Raw genomic sequence first — 15358 nt, forward strand, 5'->3', positions numbered from 1 at the left:
GATGGAAACAAATTAAGTGGTAAGAAAATACTATGTTCAGAAAATAACAACAAACAAAATAACTGACTTGATCAGCAATCACACAGTATTGCCAACACGAACAATTTATTCTCACTTCTAAGTTTATTTATAGAGGTTTATTATATTAATTATTACCTATTATTTCAATTAAATTAATAATGCAGTTTTTCTTTTAAATATTCTAGACTACACAGCTCTCCTACTCAATCGACAATGTCTCGCTACCAACTATATCTGATAAGTGAGGTTATACAGTAGTTATCTTAATGCAACCTACCTTGCATAGAATAGGAGAGCACTGACATTTTTTTGTCTAAGATAAATAATTTTACTTCTGGAACTTAAATATAACATAAAATTACAAACATAATAATTAATTAAGAAAAAATACCTTCTGAGTTCTTTGGTTCATAACATAGCAATTTTCTTGCCAATTTTTTCAAACGATCTAAAAATATAAAAATTCATTTTAGACAGAAACAAAGATATAATTCCACTATAAAATATACAAATAAATAATCAGCAAGACAGTAGTAAAAGCTATTAGAGTAGATATTCATAAATGATTCATATCATCATCAGTTTAATAATAATATGTTAATCAATCAATAGTGAGTCAACATTGCAATGGAAAAAACAAAAACAACCTGCAATTCTTCCACAAATAATGAAAATATTTATTAACATTTACTTTTTAAAATTAAGTTTTAAATTAATAATAATTCAATATCAAAATTAAAACTAAGATAAAACAGATAATCTGTTTTTTTATTTATATTACCTTTACTGTGATCATGATCTGCTTCCTTCTCTCTGTAGTAATCACCTAATTGCTTATTGACAAATCTCAAATGAGATATTTCATCTTCTACTTCCCGATATTTTTTTTCCAGTAGGTCATTCCGAGAAGATATTTCATTTTTCAACTGAAACAAAAGCGTTTCTCATTAATTGATAGGAATCTAGCAAAATATTTAGGACCCATGTGTTCAATGAACTGCCAAAGAAACAAAGAATTCCTAAATTACTAAACTGTAAGCAATAAACAACAGTAACATACTGATGTACTGTCAAATAAAATTTCAATTTCTATTTTGACAGCATTAATATTTTAACTAAAATATTTAAATCCTGTTTGATGATACAATCTTAACAAACATTGAAGGCTAAAAAGTTATGTTTTAGATCATTTTAATGCTATTTAACTGTACATAAGCTTGTATAACTAGCTGTTATTACCCTTACAACTCCATTGGTTTAGTCACTTTTAAGAATATCCTAAAACAGTTTTAGATTATCCACATAGGCAATGTAGGTTAACTGCATTCTGAGAAAAGTCAATATAGCTTCTATTTACTTTATGAAGATTATAGGAAAATTAATTGCTCTTTAAAAGACAAGCTTTTTAAAAAATAAATTAATAAGGTACATTTCAGTTATTTATATACTTAATTTTTTCTAAAATACAACATAATTACACTGACATACAACTGTCCCGATACTATTAATCCTGACTTTAATATTTCTCAGTAAGGTTTCAATATGATTTCAGAATACATTTAAAATAAACTCTGAGTACCATTATAATTTATTTTTGCAACATTACATGAAAATTAATACTAAGGAAATGAAAATGAATACCCTGGCTTACTTAATAAGTACAATAACAGGCAATATATGTTAAGTATAATAAAATTATAATTTTATTTGTTCATTTTTCATTTTTTACAATCATGTTTGTCAATTACTGAAAATTAGTGTTGTGTTGTGAGACTATAAAAGATTGAAAATTTATAAAAAAAAAAAAAAAAAAAAAAAAACTGTGTAGGATGATGGAGTTTATTACAAATTATATTTTAACTGTATTTAGTTGTGCTTTTATTTTGTCAATGCAATAAAGTGTATTGAGTTGAAAAGGAGAGAGAGGTTTCGAGATTTGTGCAGCCAGTGATGTCGGTTCAATCCAATCCCGTAAACACAACATAAGTGAATAAAATAATAATAATCCGAACCCCTATGACCAATGAAGGGTCATGGAATCAGGACTTTGTAAGAAAGCACTGTTTTTAGAATAAGGGTTATACAAGATGATTTTCTCAACATCACGTTCAACCGCCAGATTTTTTCTCATTTAAGGGTCCCCACTTTATGAGGCTGGGTGGACCTCACAGGGTTTACTCACCTAATTTGAACCTGGATCCTTGGAGTTAGTACCATAGGGCCATCACACTCCCAATTACTTTATTTTATCTAAATGAGAAAATAAAATAACCTATATTCTAAGTGAAATAAAATATGGTTTGAAAAGCATACCTGTATTAATTCTTGATTTTCATTTAAATAAAGGTTCAATCGTTGTTTCAAAATTGTGACTTCACTAGAAGATGATTCATATATTCGAGAGAGGTCAGTAATGGTTAAATTCAAATCCTTTGCCCTGAAAATAAAAAATGACTAACAAATCTCATAAACAAAATAAAACAGGTAAAATGTTTTCATTTAGTCAGATTTTATTTCTCTTATCATTAAGGGAAAATGAGTGAACTAATTTCAATGAAAATTTTTTCTCTTTTTATGTAAAGACCTAAAAAGATTTTAAGCTTTTTATATCAACCTGCCATTGACTACCTTAAACAAAATGGCTAAGTAAGTATCAAACATCTAAACATTTTATCTATTTTTTAAAGAAAGATAGTTACACTAATTTAGACTAAAATCAGTTATTAGCAACATTTAAATGTTATCCACAATCTTGAGACAAAATGGCATCTTACTGAAATTTAAAGATTTTTAATACATAAATATATATATTTTTTTTTTGTTTATGGAAGATCGCTGATTGACATGTGTATTAATAAATGGAATATGGTCCAGGTGCAATCAAATACATCTAAAATAGCAATAATGTTCCAATTCCTTCTATATCCATCAAACTAAGAATCAACTTAAGAATCGCATTTCCCAGCACAAAACATCTATCAACTCCTGTAAACCATTTGTCTCTAAATTGTCAGAACACGCTTTAAACTTGAATAATGCTTTTAATTTCGATAATACTTCAATTCTTGCAACTGTCCCCAACCATAAAAAACGTCTCATCTCAGAGTCCATTCACATATTCACATATCCACCGACATATTCTGAACCTTATAAAACCCTCATAATACTACTTCTATCTACGTTTCTCATTTCAGAAGCCCACTTTCCATTCATGTCTTTTATTCTGGTTTTATTTTCTAAATTCTCACCCCATACTTAAATAAATTATATTTTATAATTACTATTATTTCTTTTTTCTTTTATATTTATGTATCTTATTTTTAATTCATAATCATATGTTACCGGCTTAAGTATACTTATATTAATTTCTTTATTATTAATTTTTCTATTATACAATTTACATACCTACAGAGGATACAGATCCTTTGGATACCTATTCATTTGGTATATTGTCTTTCTTTATCATTTATATTTACTGTATCCAATTATTTCAACCTTATTTCTTCTGTTTTCTATCCGTGTACATTTATAACTTTTATTTTTTTAATGTATATTAACATTTATTGTTTACCTAATTTTAATATTTTCTTTTTAAACGGTTCACTCTGAATTTGACTTCTGTCAAAACAAGTATGAATTCTGTCTCATTTATTTTCTTCTTTTTTTCTTGACTTTATTCTTATCACCCTTTTTTCATCTCTTAGTTAGTACTTTCTTTAATATTTCTTATTTTTTCTTGGAGAAGTTTGTCGGGGGGTGCAGTCAGCAAAGAACAACATAAATAAACAAAACCATATTTATTTATTTTATGCTGACGTTTCGACCTGAGTTTCAGGTCTTCATCAGGGGTTGTGGCGTAGAAGGCAGGTTTGTAACTGATTCAGTTACGCCACAACCCCTGATGAAGACCTGAAACTCAGGTCGGAACGTCGGCATAAAATAAATAAATATGGTTTTGTTTATTTATGTTGTTCTTTGCTGACCGCACCCCCCGACAAACTTCTCCAAGCATAATCTATGGTCAACTATCTACACCTCATTTCTTATTTTTATCGGTTACTATTTCCGTTTTCATTTATTGTTTATAACCTTTAACTTTTCTTATTTAATTTTTACGTGTTATTGTACACCCTTGTAATTTTCCATTTACTTTTTTACTTATATTGAGTGTTTGTATCTCTTTTAGTCCTGACGAAGCCCTGCAACGTTGGCTCAATTAAAATAGTTATTACTATTTGAGTTTTATTTGACCGTACCCAGACCATGTTCCATTTATATATTATTTATGAAAAATTTAGGAGAGCCATTTATAAAATGGGGATAAGCTGTTAAATAATTATAACCTTCTAAAGCCTTCCACAGTCACTCAAGAGATGAAAAATTAGTTGGCTAGTCTACATCTAATTTATTAAAAACTATAGAGGCTGAGGTTCACTATACCTCTATGAATCATGCACAATTACCACAATCTGTTTCAGGGTTATGAGGCTCCAACAGTTGTTTTTCAATGAACCCCCAACATCTTTTATCAGGATCTCCAGTAAAACCATACTTTTATTTGATTTTTAATTTTTAGTTGAAGATTTTTAAAATCCTAACATAGTTATCCCGTAAATAATGAATTCCTTATAAGTATTCACAAAAAAAAAAAAATCAATATTTAATCAAATAAAAACATCAAAAGGGGAAATGTAGACATATTGATGATAAAAAAAAAGCCTTCCAGGTGTTTCTCGAGTATTGCTAAGATGGTGCAGCCACCATTAGAAGAACAGGTAACCATAAATATAAAGTATAAATAAAAATAAAAAATTATCTTACATTGATGTTGGTATAATATAATGGGAAACAAAAAATGCAAGTAATAATAATAACAATAATAAAGGAAGTTTTGATTTTAACAACAGAAGGAAGATGTATACCCAAACATAGTGGTCAGAAGACAAAAGGTAATACAAAACTAGTCAGTAACCAATATGTTTAAATAATTAGACACATTATAACTAATAAAACGTTGAAGGAAAAAGTTGGTAGAACAGTATAACTTACAAACATTATTGCCAACACTTGAGAACAGGAGATTGAATACAACAGTTATTTACTAATATAACAGTAATTAAGTATCGAACAATTCATGAGCACATAAGACAAAACCGTTGAAGGGGTGAGGATCCAAATAACCCATCAATAACAAAAAGTTAAATTACGTGAAATGATAGCAAGTTTCCTATCATATCTCAGAAAAACCACTAATTAATTATTAACACTATAAGACTTTATGATCAAATTAACTCTCCCATTTAGAGCACAATACAATTGTTTTTGGAACATAACACTATCTTTCATCCCAAATGGCACTTCATTTTAATAGCAAATGCTTATATTACAGAGTAAAACTTAAATATGATCAGTTTGGATAAAATTGATTGATGAAATTGTGAAATCATTAATTGTATAGTTATTTATGAATAACTAACTAATAATTATTGATAATCACTACTTTGTCTTTCCGGATTATAGATTTGATTCAGGCACCAGTAAGTAACAAAAAACCTCATCCTTTCACAATTGTGAGTCAATCACTTTTACCTCCAACTCAACGAGACTATAAACTAAAACAGTCATATTATTCACAGCATCACTCATTCAAAATGGAATAACAAATCAACATACAAAAGTGTGAAACACTCAATACTACCATTTGTTGCGTACCAAATGAATTCATCAAAAATTTAAATCATAAAAAGAATTAGACAGAGCAAAAAAGAAAATGGGCAAGTAATTGATAAAGGATTGGAAAGAAAACAAGTACTAATAAAGCAAACATCCAATGAATAAAAAACATTACACACCCTACTTCCCTCCTTTAAAAGAAACCTTCAAATAAATAACACTTCCATGTTTCATTATTCTGAAATCCTCAACTAAAGTACAATCACAATATTTAATAATTAAATTCATAGTATCAATAAAGAATTAAAACAGGAAAATACAACTATCATAGATCCAATGTCATCATACAGAGTAAAACTACTTTTGAACTGAGTACTCACTCATAACTCCTCACCAACTCCCTCAGAAGCGTTATCAAGCGATTCTTTTGAGAAACTTTCTTCTTTTCAACCTAAAATAACCACATCAATTAAAACATAAAAGAAATTCTTATTTGTCATCACTGTCACACATTGACACTCATATTATTTTCAAAGACACGTGCAATAACGCCGGTAAACATCCTACACTTAGCGAAACTTATAGCATATTAAATACCTGTAATGATTTCTTCAACTCAATACACTTAAAACATTCGTTAATTTGCTCCATTAGACCACGACAGCTACTTTTTATTTACTTGACCATTTCCTTTAAGAAATTGAAACCTCAAGCACTTAACCAAAACAACCCAGAACAAAAGCAATAAACTCGTATGCTATCGTAGAGTAATAAATTTAATAATTTCTTAACGCATTTCTAACTAATGATTGAACATTATTATACTAATCATAAATGATCATAAATCTATTACTTATAATATGTAAATATCACAATTCAAGAAAATAGACAAGGCGCCAAGTATTGCCTGATAACAGTATTGATCCGATTATTATTAGCAGCATTACATTTTTTTTATTCCAGGGATTGTTAAATAATTCCTTTGGAATACTATATTATTCCTAAATAACATTGTAAAAAGCAATCTGAGCTCGAAAATAATTTAAAATTTCATTCCTTAACATTTTTAACCGCCAAGGACACACAAAATTCATGAAATTGCTTGTACATATGTACTAGAAATTTTAATAGATTGATATTCAATTAATAGCTCTAAAATAACTTAAATATGGTTTAAAAGTCTTCAAAAGAAACAGTTAAGAAAATAATTTATTCTATTTATATCCTTGGTGTTTTATATATCTAATTGTATTGGAGGGGGGGGGGGACAAGTGCGATAAATGGGACTACCACTGTGCTTTTTTTCCTATCTCTGATGACTACATATCTGAAAAAGAGATAACGTCAAGTTTAAGTTTATTTTAATGTTATACTTTGTTTGATATCACCGAGACAGTTAGAAAGCTCAAAACATTAAGTAAGTAACCCTTCTAGATACTTACGGATAAAATGGTCGACCACAGTCAAACGAAGTTAAAATTAGCCCCTATACTATAACGTAATAGAATGTAAGCTGAGTTCGCGTTTTTTATGTTTAGAACAACATCGTTCCTGCTCACAATCAAATTCGTTAGACTGTTTGGCCCAGATTTGTAGGAAGATGAAGGGAGGTCTACAAGGTAATGTAGATGATGAATAATTATGATAACAAGATTAGACATTACAAATATGTGTTTTAGCAGTAAGTGGTATATAAATAATGAGGGACCCCTATGTTATCTAAATATCCGACAGTCAGTTGAAATGATAGTTATCATTCAAAAGCCAGATTGAAGTGACTTACTTAAATTATGAAGCTCTTTAGGGTCCCTTACGTGGGTTAAACGATTACCGAGAAAATTTTGAAATTCAATGTTTCAAAATTTGAAGTGCAGGGGATGCTCTGAGTGTTTCGTTAATACCGTACGTTTCACTTTATTACTATCAACAACCTTTTGGTTTATTACGAACCGAAAGAGACATTGCACAAGATACCTAATGTTCAATATCTCATTTACAAGAAAGCGTAAGTTGGACTGATGGTATAGGGGTCTTCAAGATTCAAAACATCCTGGCTTTAGAATGATGAAAGCTATTCGGAATAACAGTGTGTAGATTAAATAACTACTATTTGGATTGATGATGACTTGTAAACGAGATATCGAACAGTAAGGATCTTGTGCAATGCCTCTTTTGACTCATAATAAACAGAAAGTTAGCTTGGCCATTATTTCGGCATTTAAGTGGAAGAATAATGTGAAACGCACAATATGAACGAAGGACTTGCAGCACAGATTACAAAACTCACATAATCTCATGCTTGCATTTTTTTTTTTAAATTACAATCTTACAGAGACGTAAAAATGATTTAACATTCTGTCACCTAATCTGTATGTTAAATGAAAGCATTGTTTCACTAATAAAAATAAAAATATGTGGAAATAAGGAATGCCTTTTCATTTAAAAAGATATACCGGTACTGGAAGGGTATGGAATAGAACTATACCAGCAAATTACTTTATTGGTCCTTCATTGTTTCCATTCTATAATGTCTTACCATATGATTTCGCTACAAGATATGTCAGGTTCGATTGTGCAACTTTTAATCTAGTTTCGATTTACCTATCTGACGGGAGGCACATCCAAGAAGACATGAACACTAATACTTCTTGGAGTATATGTATATGATAGACTACCAACTATCATATAAACTACAACCAACTATCATATAAATTACACATAATGTAGTCTTTTCAGCACATATACAAGCATGAATATAAGTATTTGAATGTATGCAGGAAGTAGGAAGTTTTCTCAGGATTGGCGGAGATCAAGGAATTACGAGTGTCGTTCTGAGTTTGCTGGAGTGGGAAGTTTCTGATAGCGGGCTAGGGCGAGGGTCTCAGAGCGCTTGGTTCAGAAGGTTGTGGGTTCGATTCCCACCTGGGTTGGTCAATATTTAGTTCGCGGCGGCCCCAAGAAATAAACCTTGACATTTCCACTCTTGGGCTGTATAGGTCCTTAATGGAGGACTTGACCAAAAAAAAAAAAAGTTTCTTATAAATAGATAGACCTACTGTAGGAACTTCATATTAGATTTTTCTGCCGATCGGTATCACAATTTTATTCTTCTAACGTGCTTTTACGTTCGGAATAAAAAGGAACAAAGGATTCTACATGATTAGTACATCATTTCCATGTTTGACTCATTAGACTGAAAAAGGAATAGCTAGAAATTTATAACATGTTTTCTCCGAATCATAATAACCTCCATCAAAACAATAGTTTTGTTTTGATGGAGGTTAAACAGAAGAAGGTTACAAAATGTCACGCTTTTGGTTGGCATGATTAGTGTTGTTTACCATTCTTTGCTTTTTAAAATGTAAATTACTGTAAAATGGGTGAAGAACAGGTACTTGTTACTGAAGTGCCTAGCAGTTTAAAACAGTTAGCTAGACTTGTTGTTAGGGGCTTTTATTCAATTGAAGACACCTTAATTATTGACATGTTGGTTAGAAATCCTTGCATGAAGGAAGATGATTTGTGTGAATTGTTAAAATTTGAGAAAAAAATGCTGCGTGCACGAATATCAACACTAAAGAATGACAAGTTTCTTCAAGTTCGATTGAAGATGGAAACAGGGGAAGATGGTAAAGCACAAAAAGTAAATTACTACTTTATAAATTATAAGGTATGTGCTCTTTTAATTATTTGTGTTCTTTACTCTAAACTATAATTTGATATTTTCAAATTAATTTTTTCTTTGCATTTTAGACTTTTGTTAATGTAGTGAAGTACAAACTGGACTTAATGAGAAAAAGAATGGAGACAGAGGAAAGGGATGCGACGAGCAGAGCTAGTTTTAAATGCCCTAAATGTTCCAAAACATTTACAGATCTAGAGGTGAAAATATATTAAGTGTTTTTAAAGAGAGGTTCTTGTTTTTAAATATATCTTTAAATGTGATTAACTAGGGGAAAAATGATGTATAAATTGTTTTTCCTTTTTTTTTTTTTTTATTTATCTTACTCGAAATTCATTTGATTTTCCCATTAAAACATTCCTTATATCCAAATATATTGACTGCTATTGGTACTGATGTTAGAGAGAACTAGTCTAGGAAGTAGGAGTATGTTAAATTTTTTTATCTTGTGATGGCCCTCTTGTTGTGAATACTAAGATCTATGGCTCAGAAACATTATGGAATTAAATATTAACAGTTCTCTCTAGGACCCTCCTCCTCACTCCAGTTGCTGATAATAGCATGGTGTTGTTCTAACCAGTATATATTTATAAGAACCACATCTATTAGCATCCTGGCAATTATTTGCCAATAACACTTCTGTTATTTAATCATGATGAAAATTCCATAACTTAATATTATGAATAATATATTGACGTAGGTTTCCGGCCACTTACCTGCGTTACCATTGGACATGTTAGTGTCTAATATATTTTGACCACCCTGCAGATTCTTGAAGTTCGAAACTTCTGTTGCTATAGTTAACACAACTCCTTCCTGTTTTTATTTGCCTCACACAGAGAAAAAAATAATTTACTTAAAAGTAAAAAACGTAAAAATTTACTTATTAGTGCCAAAATTTTGACCAGAATTTCTAGCCTTCTTTAGAGCTAAGAACAAATAACAAGATAACTACTAATGAGAATCAAGGAAGGAAAATTATAGATTTATATAATGCAAAAGAAACAATGAAATATGAATATTTTAATTCAATAATAATTTAAATCAAAGTTATGGAAAAAAAAAAAGAATTAAGGAGGAGACGAGTGTAAATGAAAGATGAGGAAAAAGAGAATAAAACTTAATCGATGAACCTGCTTAGAAGAGGTGGAGAGTGCGGTGGTGTGTGCAGTTGCATTTTGAGTTAAGAAAGTATATTAGAAGAGATGATGAAGTTACTGGAAGGTCAAAAATACGTTACAAGTTGCTTAAAAGAGTAAAAATAAGAAATTTGAAAAATAAAAGATATAAAAGGTGATAACAAATAATTTAAAACATATAGGGAAAATTAAATTAATAGTACTACTGTTTTAATAAATTAAGTATTTTGGAATATGTTAACAAAAAGTTCTGTTTGTTGGTTTTTAAATTGATGGAAGAAGGTTCTAGTAGGATCTAAAAGCTATCCGAGATGGACCTTTTGTCATGATTCCAGGCTGTGGCAAGTATAGAAGTTCTGCCAAAATCAAAGGAATGGTTTAAAGATAAAGAATGTTCTGAAAGTTTTGATGTAGAATAATTATGTGAGGAGACAGAATATTTGTGTTGTGTGATGTGGTCTTTTAAAAGGTTTTTGGTTTCACCAATGTAAGGGGAATTACAATTTGGAGTGGAGAAAGGGATGCAGTATACTCATGTGATTGATGTAAAAGATGGATAGGGTCCTTAAAATATCAGTAGATATTGGATAGTTTGTTACAAGATCTGAAAGCAATACAAAGGTTAGGTATAGTGGAACATAAGAATTTTTGGGTGTTATGTGTAAGAAAAAGGATGTAGGGTACTGATCTGTATAAGGGAATAGAGAGAGGTTGTGAAGAACTGCATGTAGTGGTAAGACAATTTTTGTAATTATTTATAAGTTTATGAATGATGTGGGTGGGGGGGAGATATTCGTTAAGAGTATTTGTTTAATGCGGTGTATGTTGGTTTCATGGAAATGGGAATCAGAGAGAAAGGCAACAGTGAATAAGGTTCTTAGCTACATTAATATTTTGATGGTAAGGATGCTGGGAGTGGTTGTTTAAAAGTCTACCTGAATTAGTTGGTTTAATGTACCAGTCAGTGGATATGGTGTTTGGGTTTCTTATGATGAGGAAGTCAAGGAAAGGAAGGTAGTGATTATTTTCAAGTTCTACTGTAAAATTGATGCATGGATGGTAAGAATTAAAGGCAGAAAAATATCAGGAATGTTATCGGGATTTAGGACAAGGAGGTCATCTATTTGGTAATTTTGAAATGAGTAGTATTATAATCCTCTGGTATAACTTAAAGTTTTATGGGTTAGTTATGAATCATATTATTTTCAAATTCATATATTCTTGTTTTCCACTTATGTTCACAATTTAGCTAATTTATTGAGATATTTACATTTTATTTGTGACAGGCAGATCAGTTGTTTGACCCAATGACTGGTGAGTTCAGATGTACTTACTGTAGGGAAATTGTTGAAGAGGATTTAAGTGCCTTACCAAAAAAAGATTCTCGTATGCAGCTGGCAAGGTTCAATTCACAATTGGAACCTTTGTATGAATTGTTAAGGCAAGTCGAAGGTATTCGTCTTGCTCCTGAAGTTCTAGAACCAGAACCTGTGGACATTAATACTATACGAGGGTCAGTTTCTACTTTGTTGACCAACTTGATCAATAATTATACTATAAAATGTAATTTATTTTAATTTAGCAATTCAGGCATGAAAATGCAAAATGGGATAAATCCATTTTTTGTCATTTTAATATTTTTAATGTATTTCACACTGTTCAGCATCCTCTTTAAGGTGGTGTTTGCTTAATATCTTTAAAACTAAATCTAATTTTAATAAAGTATCTATATAATGAATCTATTCAACAATGTTTAGGAAGGTTAGTGTTAAGGTGTGTACGCACTAAGCGAATCTTAGCCTACAAACTGCAAGATTATATATACTAAATTAAATCTGTATTGCCAGAACCCATAAAGAGTCAGGGGTTCAGGAATGGCCTGAATGCTTATAAACTCAGAGCCAATGAACGACAAGCAGTCAATTGGTTTGTTGTGATTTTAGACCTAATATAAACACATTTGGGACCAACTTTTTTAATATGGCTAGTAAAAAACCTTTGAAATATCTTATATTAAGCAGTCAGCATTTTAAAAATATTCAAAGTTAGATTTATTCCATTTTCCATCTACATGCCTCATATTTCTTTTGTTTCTGAGATTATTTATTATATATTAAAATAATAATTTTAAATCAAACTGAATAATTTTTAAATTAATTCTGAATAATTCTTAAATTGTGTTATTTTAATACTTAATAAAATAATTTTTCAGGCTTGATACAAAACGCTTTGGAATTGGTAACAAATCTGAGTTGTGGTCTGGAGAAGCAACTAGAAGTCAGGGATTCGTTGTGGAGGAAACAAGGGTTGATGTTACCATTGGTGAAAAGGATGTCCAACCTGATAACGCAGTTAGAAAAGATCAACCTGTATGGATGGTGGAAAGCACAGTTATAACTCACGAGGATCCTCAAGTGAGTATTGATATTTAAACAGAATTTACTGTATTGATTTTTAACCATATTTTGGCCTTATTTAATATTCTGTTATGGAAAGTACCATTATTTTCTCGGGATAAAGAAAGCGAACTATATTATAGTTGAAAATCTTGAAATAACCATTATATATGGTGTATGAAGAGTATATAAATAATTTTATTTTGATTTATTTGTGTGAAATCTGAATTTACTTAATTACTATTATCTCTTAAAATAGAATAAGGAAATATTGGACTTGAGGTCACTCCATACACTCAAGTAATTTTTACTAAATAATAACAAATAATTTTTTTAGAAAAAAATGCGAAGAACATCACAGTTCTTGCCTCAAAACTTTAACTTCAGATATTGTTCAGTTTTAAAATTTTCCTTTGGGTTGTTCTTAAACTTGCATTATTAGATAGTAAAGCAGTTCCAAAACTTATTTCACCACAGCACCCTTTTTAGGACTAAAACAATTTTTCGGCATCCTTGTTGAGATAGAAAAATAAAAAATTTTGCCAAAATTATCCTTAGAACGGTCAAGTATGGAGGAAAATAAGAAAAAACCAGTGGAAAGTAAAAAAGAAAAAATACTTATATTGTTTTATTTTGTAATGTTTTGATAAATTGCAAAACCCTTGGCCTACATACACTTGGGGCACCACAGGGTGCCACAGATCCCACTTAGGGAACCTCTGAGCTAGTGTATGGTGCAGATTATGATTTAGTACTTTCACTAATTTTGTAAAAAATTTTTTAAAAAACCTCAATTGCTTTTTTAATTTTTAGACTGAGGCTTTAGTTGGAGCTAGTGCAGAAGTAGAAAAAGCTACAACTACAAGCAATCCTAAGAACAGTGATGATATAATGTCTGTTCTTCTTGCTCATGAAAAAAGAGGTGGAGATGGAACTGCCCTTACTGCAGCTGCAGTCAAAGCAGCACTACCTGATCCCTCAGATTCTAGCGATGGTGAACAGTCTCGTGATGAGTCACCAACCTCACCTGATGGTAATTATAAAAAAAATTGTTGTATTTTTTAATTATTATAATTTTTTTATATTCTAACAAAAATTAGCATATTTTATTATATGTATTATATTGTATTGGTGGTTGGCTGAATGGTATATCAAGAAGGAGATGATTGGTCGGGGTTAATATCAGAAATAACTTACAAACTTACTTAGTATTAAATTTCATTAAAACAAATTGGAGAGAGACAAAGTTTATGCCTCCCAACCCACAAGACTGTCATGTCTCCGCTCAGATGCTGACTATGTGCTGACATTCTTCAAATCAAAGTCTAACATCTATCTGCAGACCGAGGTATTCAATGGATGTCTAAGAGTGTATACCAAACTCCTCAAAGATCAGACTTATTATCTTTCTCACTTTCCTGCTAGTGATTCGTACCACCTAAGTTTTATGATCTGCAAGCTGGAAACCTACTGCTAAAAGGCACTGATGAATGGTAATGAGGACCTTGTTGGCTCTTTTTCCTTTGGCTTCTTCCACCTGTTGGAAAGATCTTTTTTACCAAGACAAGAATTCTTTTACAAGTTTAAGTTCTTCATGTGTGGCATTTCTTCTAGGTTTAGAAGCTTTGAAGCGCTCAAAGGGGACAAGCAGGCGGCTTGAAGTTTTTCATTCACCCATGACTGTTTTGTGGGGTCTTCCCCCGCATTTTTGTCTACTTCTTCTACATCTTCTGTTTATTCTCCTTTATTGCCCTGACTAAATTCCTTATGCATCTGTTTCTTAGCATTGTAACATAAGTGACTTGGGCTAGTGTTCTGCCCCGCTACTTATAATTATATTATAGTATATCATAAAGCAAACTCTCCACATGGAAAAAACCATTAATGAAATGTTAATAAATCTCTATCCCCTAATGTGGTGAAATTATGCATTAATTGAGTTGGAGGAGTTTTATAAAAATGTATTCCAAGATGTAAGGGAAAATTTACTTTATCAATTTATTAATAAAGTAATTAATTAATTAAATTATAAGTTTAGATCGTGAAATAATTAATAAAAAAAAAAAGAATTTTTATATACATATATGTATCCGTTAGACATCAAGTATGTTACTTTCAATTACCAATGTTATTTTTCCTTGTTTCAGTTGCTGAAATGATGGATTCAGACGATGAAGAATTGGTACCTGTAATTAAAGTTGGAGAAAAGTCTATACCTATCACAGAAGTGGATGATACTTTAATAGCTGAAATGACTCCCCAAGAAAAGGAAACTTATATACAGATTTATCAAGAGTATTATTCTCATATGTACGATTGATTTTTTTTAAATTTAAATATTTTTTTATTATCTTTGTAAATATTTCATTAAATAATTTTGGAAAGAGTACTTCATTTATACATTGTTTTAATACTGAACCCTATTAAAAAAACTTGGTAATTAAGTA

At 30.4% G+C, this 15358-nt stretch overlaps 2 protein-coding genes across 4 annotated transcripts in view; one reads left to right on the top strand and one right to left on the bottom strand.

The window, feature by feature from the left end:
- LOC106680916 (uncharacterized protein PF3D7_1120600) overlaps positions 1-6541 on the bottom strand; it is a 34240-nt gene extending 27699 nt beyond the window's left edge. For all 3 annotated transcript variants that reach the window (XM_024360670.2, XM_024360485.2, XM_014420942.3), the window contains exons 1-5: positions 6292-6541; positions 6075-6145; positions 2335-2458; positions 803-947; positions 413-469 (exon numbers count right to left, since the gene is read on the bottom strand). In XM_024360670.2, coding sequence (XP_024216438.1) covers positions 413-469; positions 803-947; positions 2335-2458; positions 6075-6145; positions 6292-6345 — 451 coding nt within the window. In that variant the 5' untranslated portion in view covers positions 6346-6541. The remainder of the gene's footprint in view (positions 1-412; positions 470-802; positions 948-2334; positions 2459-6074; positions 6146-6291) is intronic.
- Positions 6542-8958: 2417 nt separating this feature from the next.
- Positions 8959-15300, top strand: TfIIEalpha (transcription factor IIEalpha). Its single transcript, XM_014420984.2, has 6 exons — positions 8959-9364; positions 9448-9576; positions 11802-12028; positions 12728-12929; positions 13725-13944; positions 15059-15300. The coding sequence occupies exons 1-6, from the start codon at positions 9071-9073 to the stop codon at positions 15229-15231; spliced, it is 1245 nt and encodes a 414-aa protein (XP_014276470.1). The 5' UTR covers positions 8959-9070; the 3' UTR covers positions 15232-15300.
- The last annotated feature ends 58 nt before the right edge of the window (positions 15301-15358 follow it).

This window comes from Halyomorpha halys, unplaced genomic scaffold (genome assembly GCF_000696795.3).
Source record: "Halyomorpha halys isolate HHAL.00 unplaced genomic scaffold, Hhal_1.1 Scaffold299.1, whole genome shotgun sequence".
Classification (NCBI taxonomy): Eukaryota; Metazoa; Arthropoda; class Insecta; order Hemiptera; family Pentatomidae; genus Halyomorpha; species Halyomorpha halys.

Excerpts from the sequence above, each read along its gene's own strand:
- TfIIEalpha (XM_014420984.2), top strand. The coding sequence starts at position 9,071 with ATGGGTGAAGAACAGGTACTTGTTACTGAAGTGCCTAGCAGTTTAAAA. Across the intron at positions 9,365-9,447 it reads ACTACTTTATAAATTATAAG|ACTTTTGTTAATGTAGTGAA; the intron begins GTATGTGCTCTT and ends TTTGCATTTTAG. Across the intron at positions 9,577-11,801 it reads AAACATTTACAGATCTAGAG|GCAGATCAGTTGTTTGACCC; the intron begins GTGAAAATATAT and ends TATTTGTGACAG.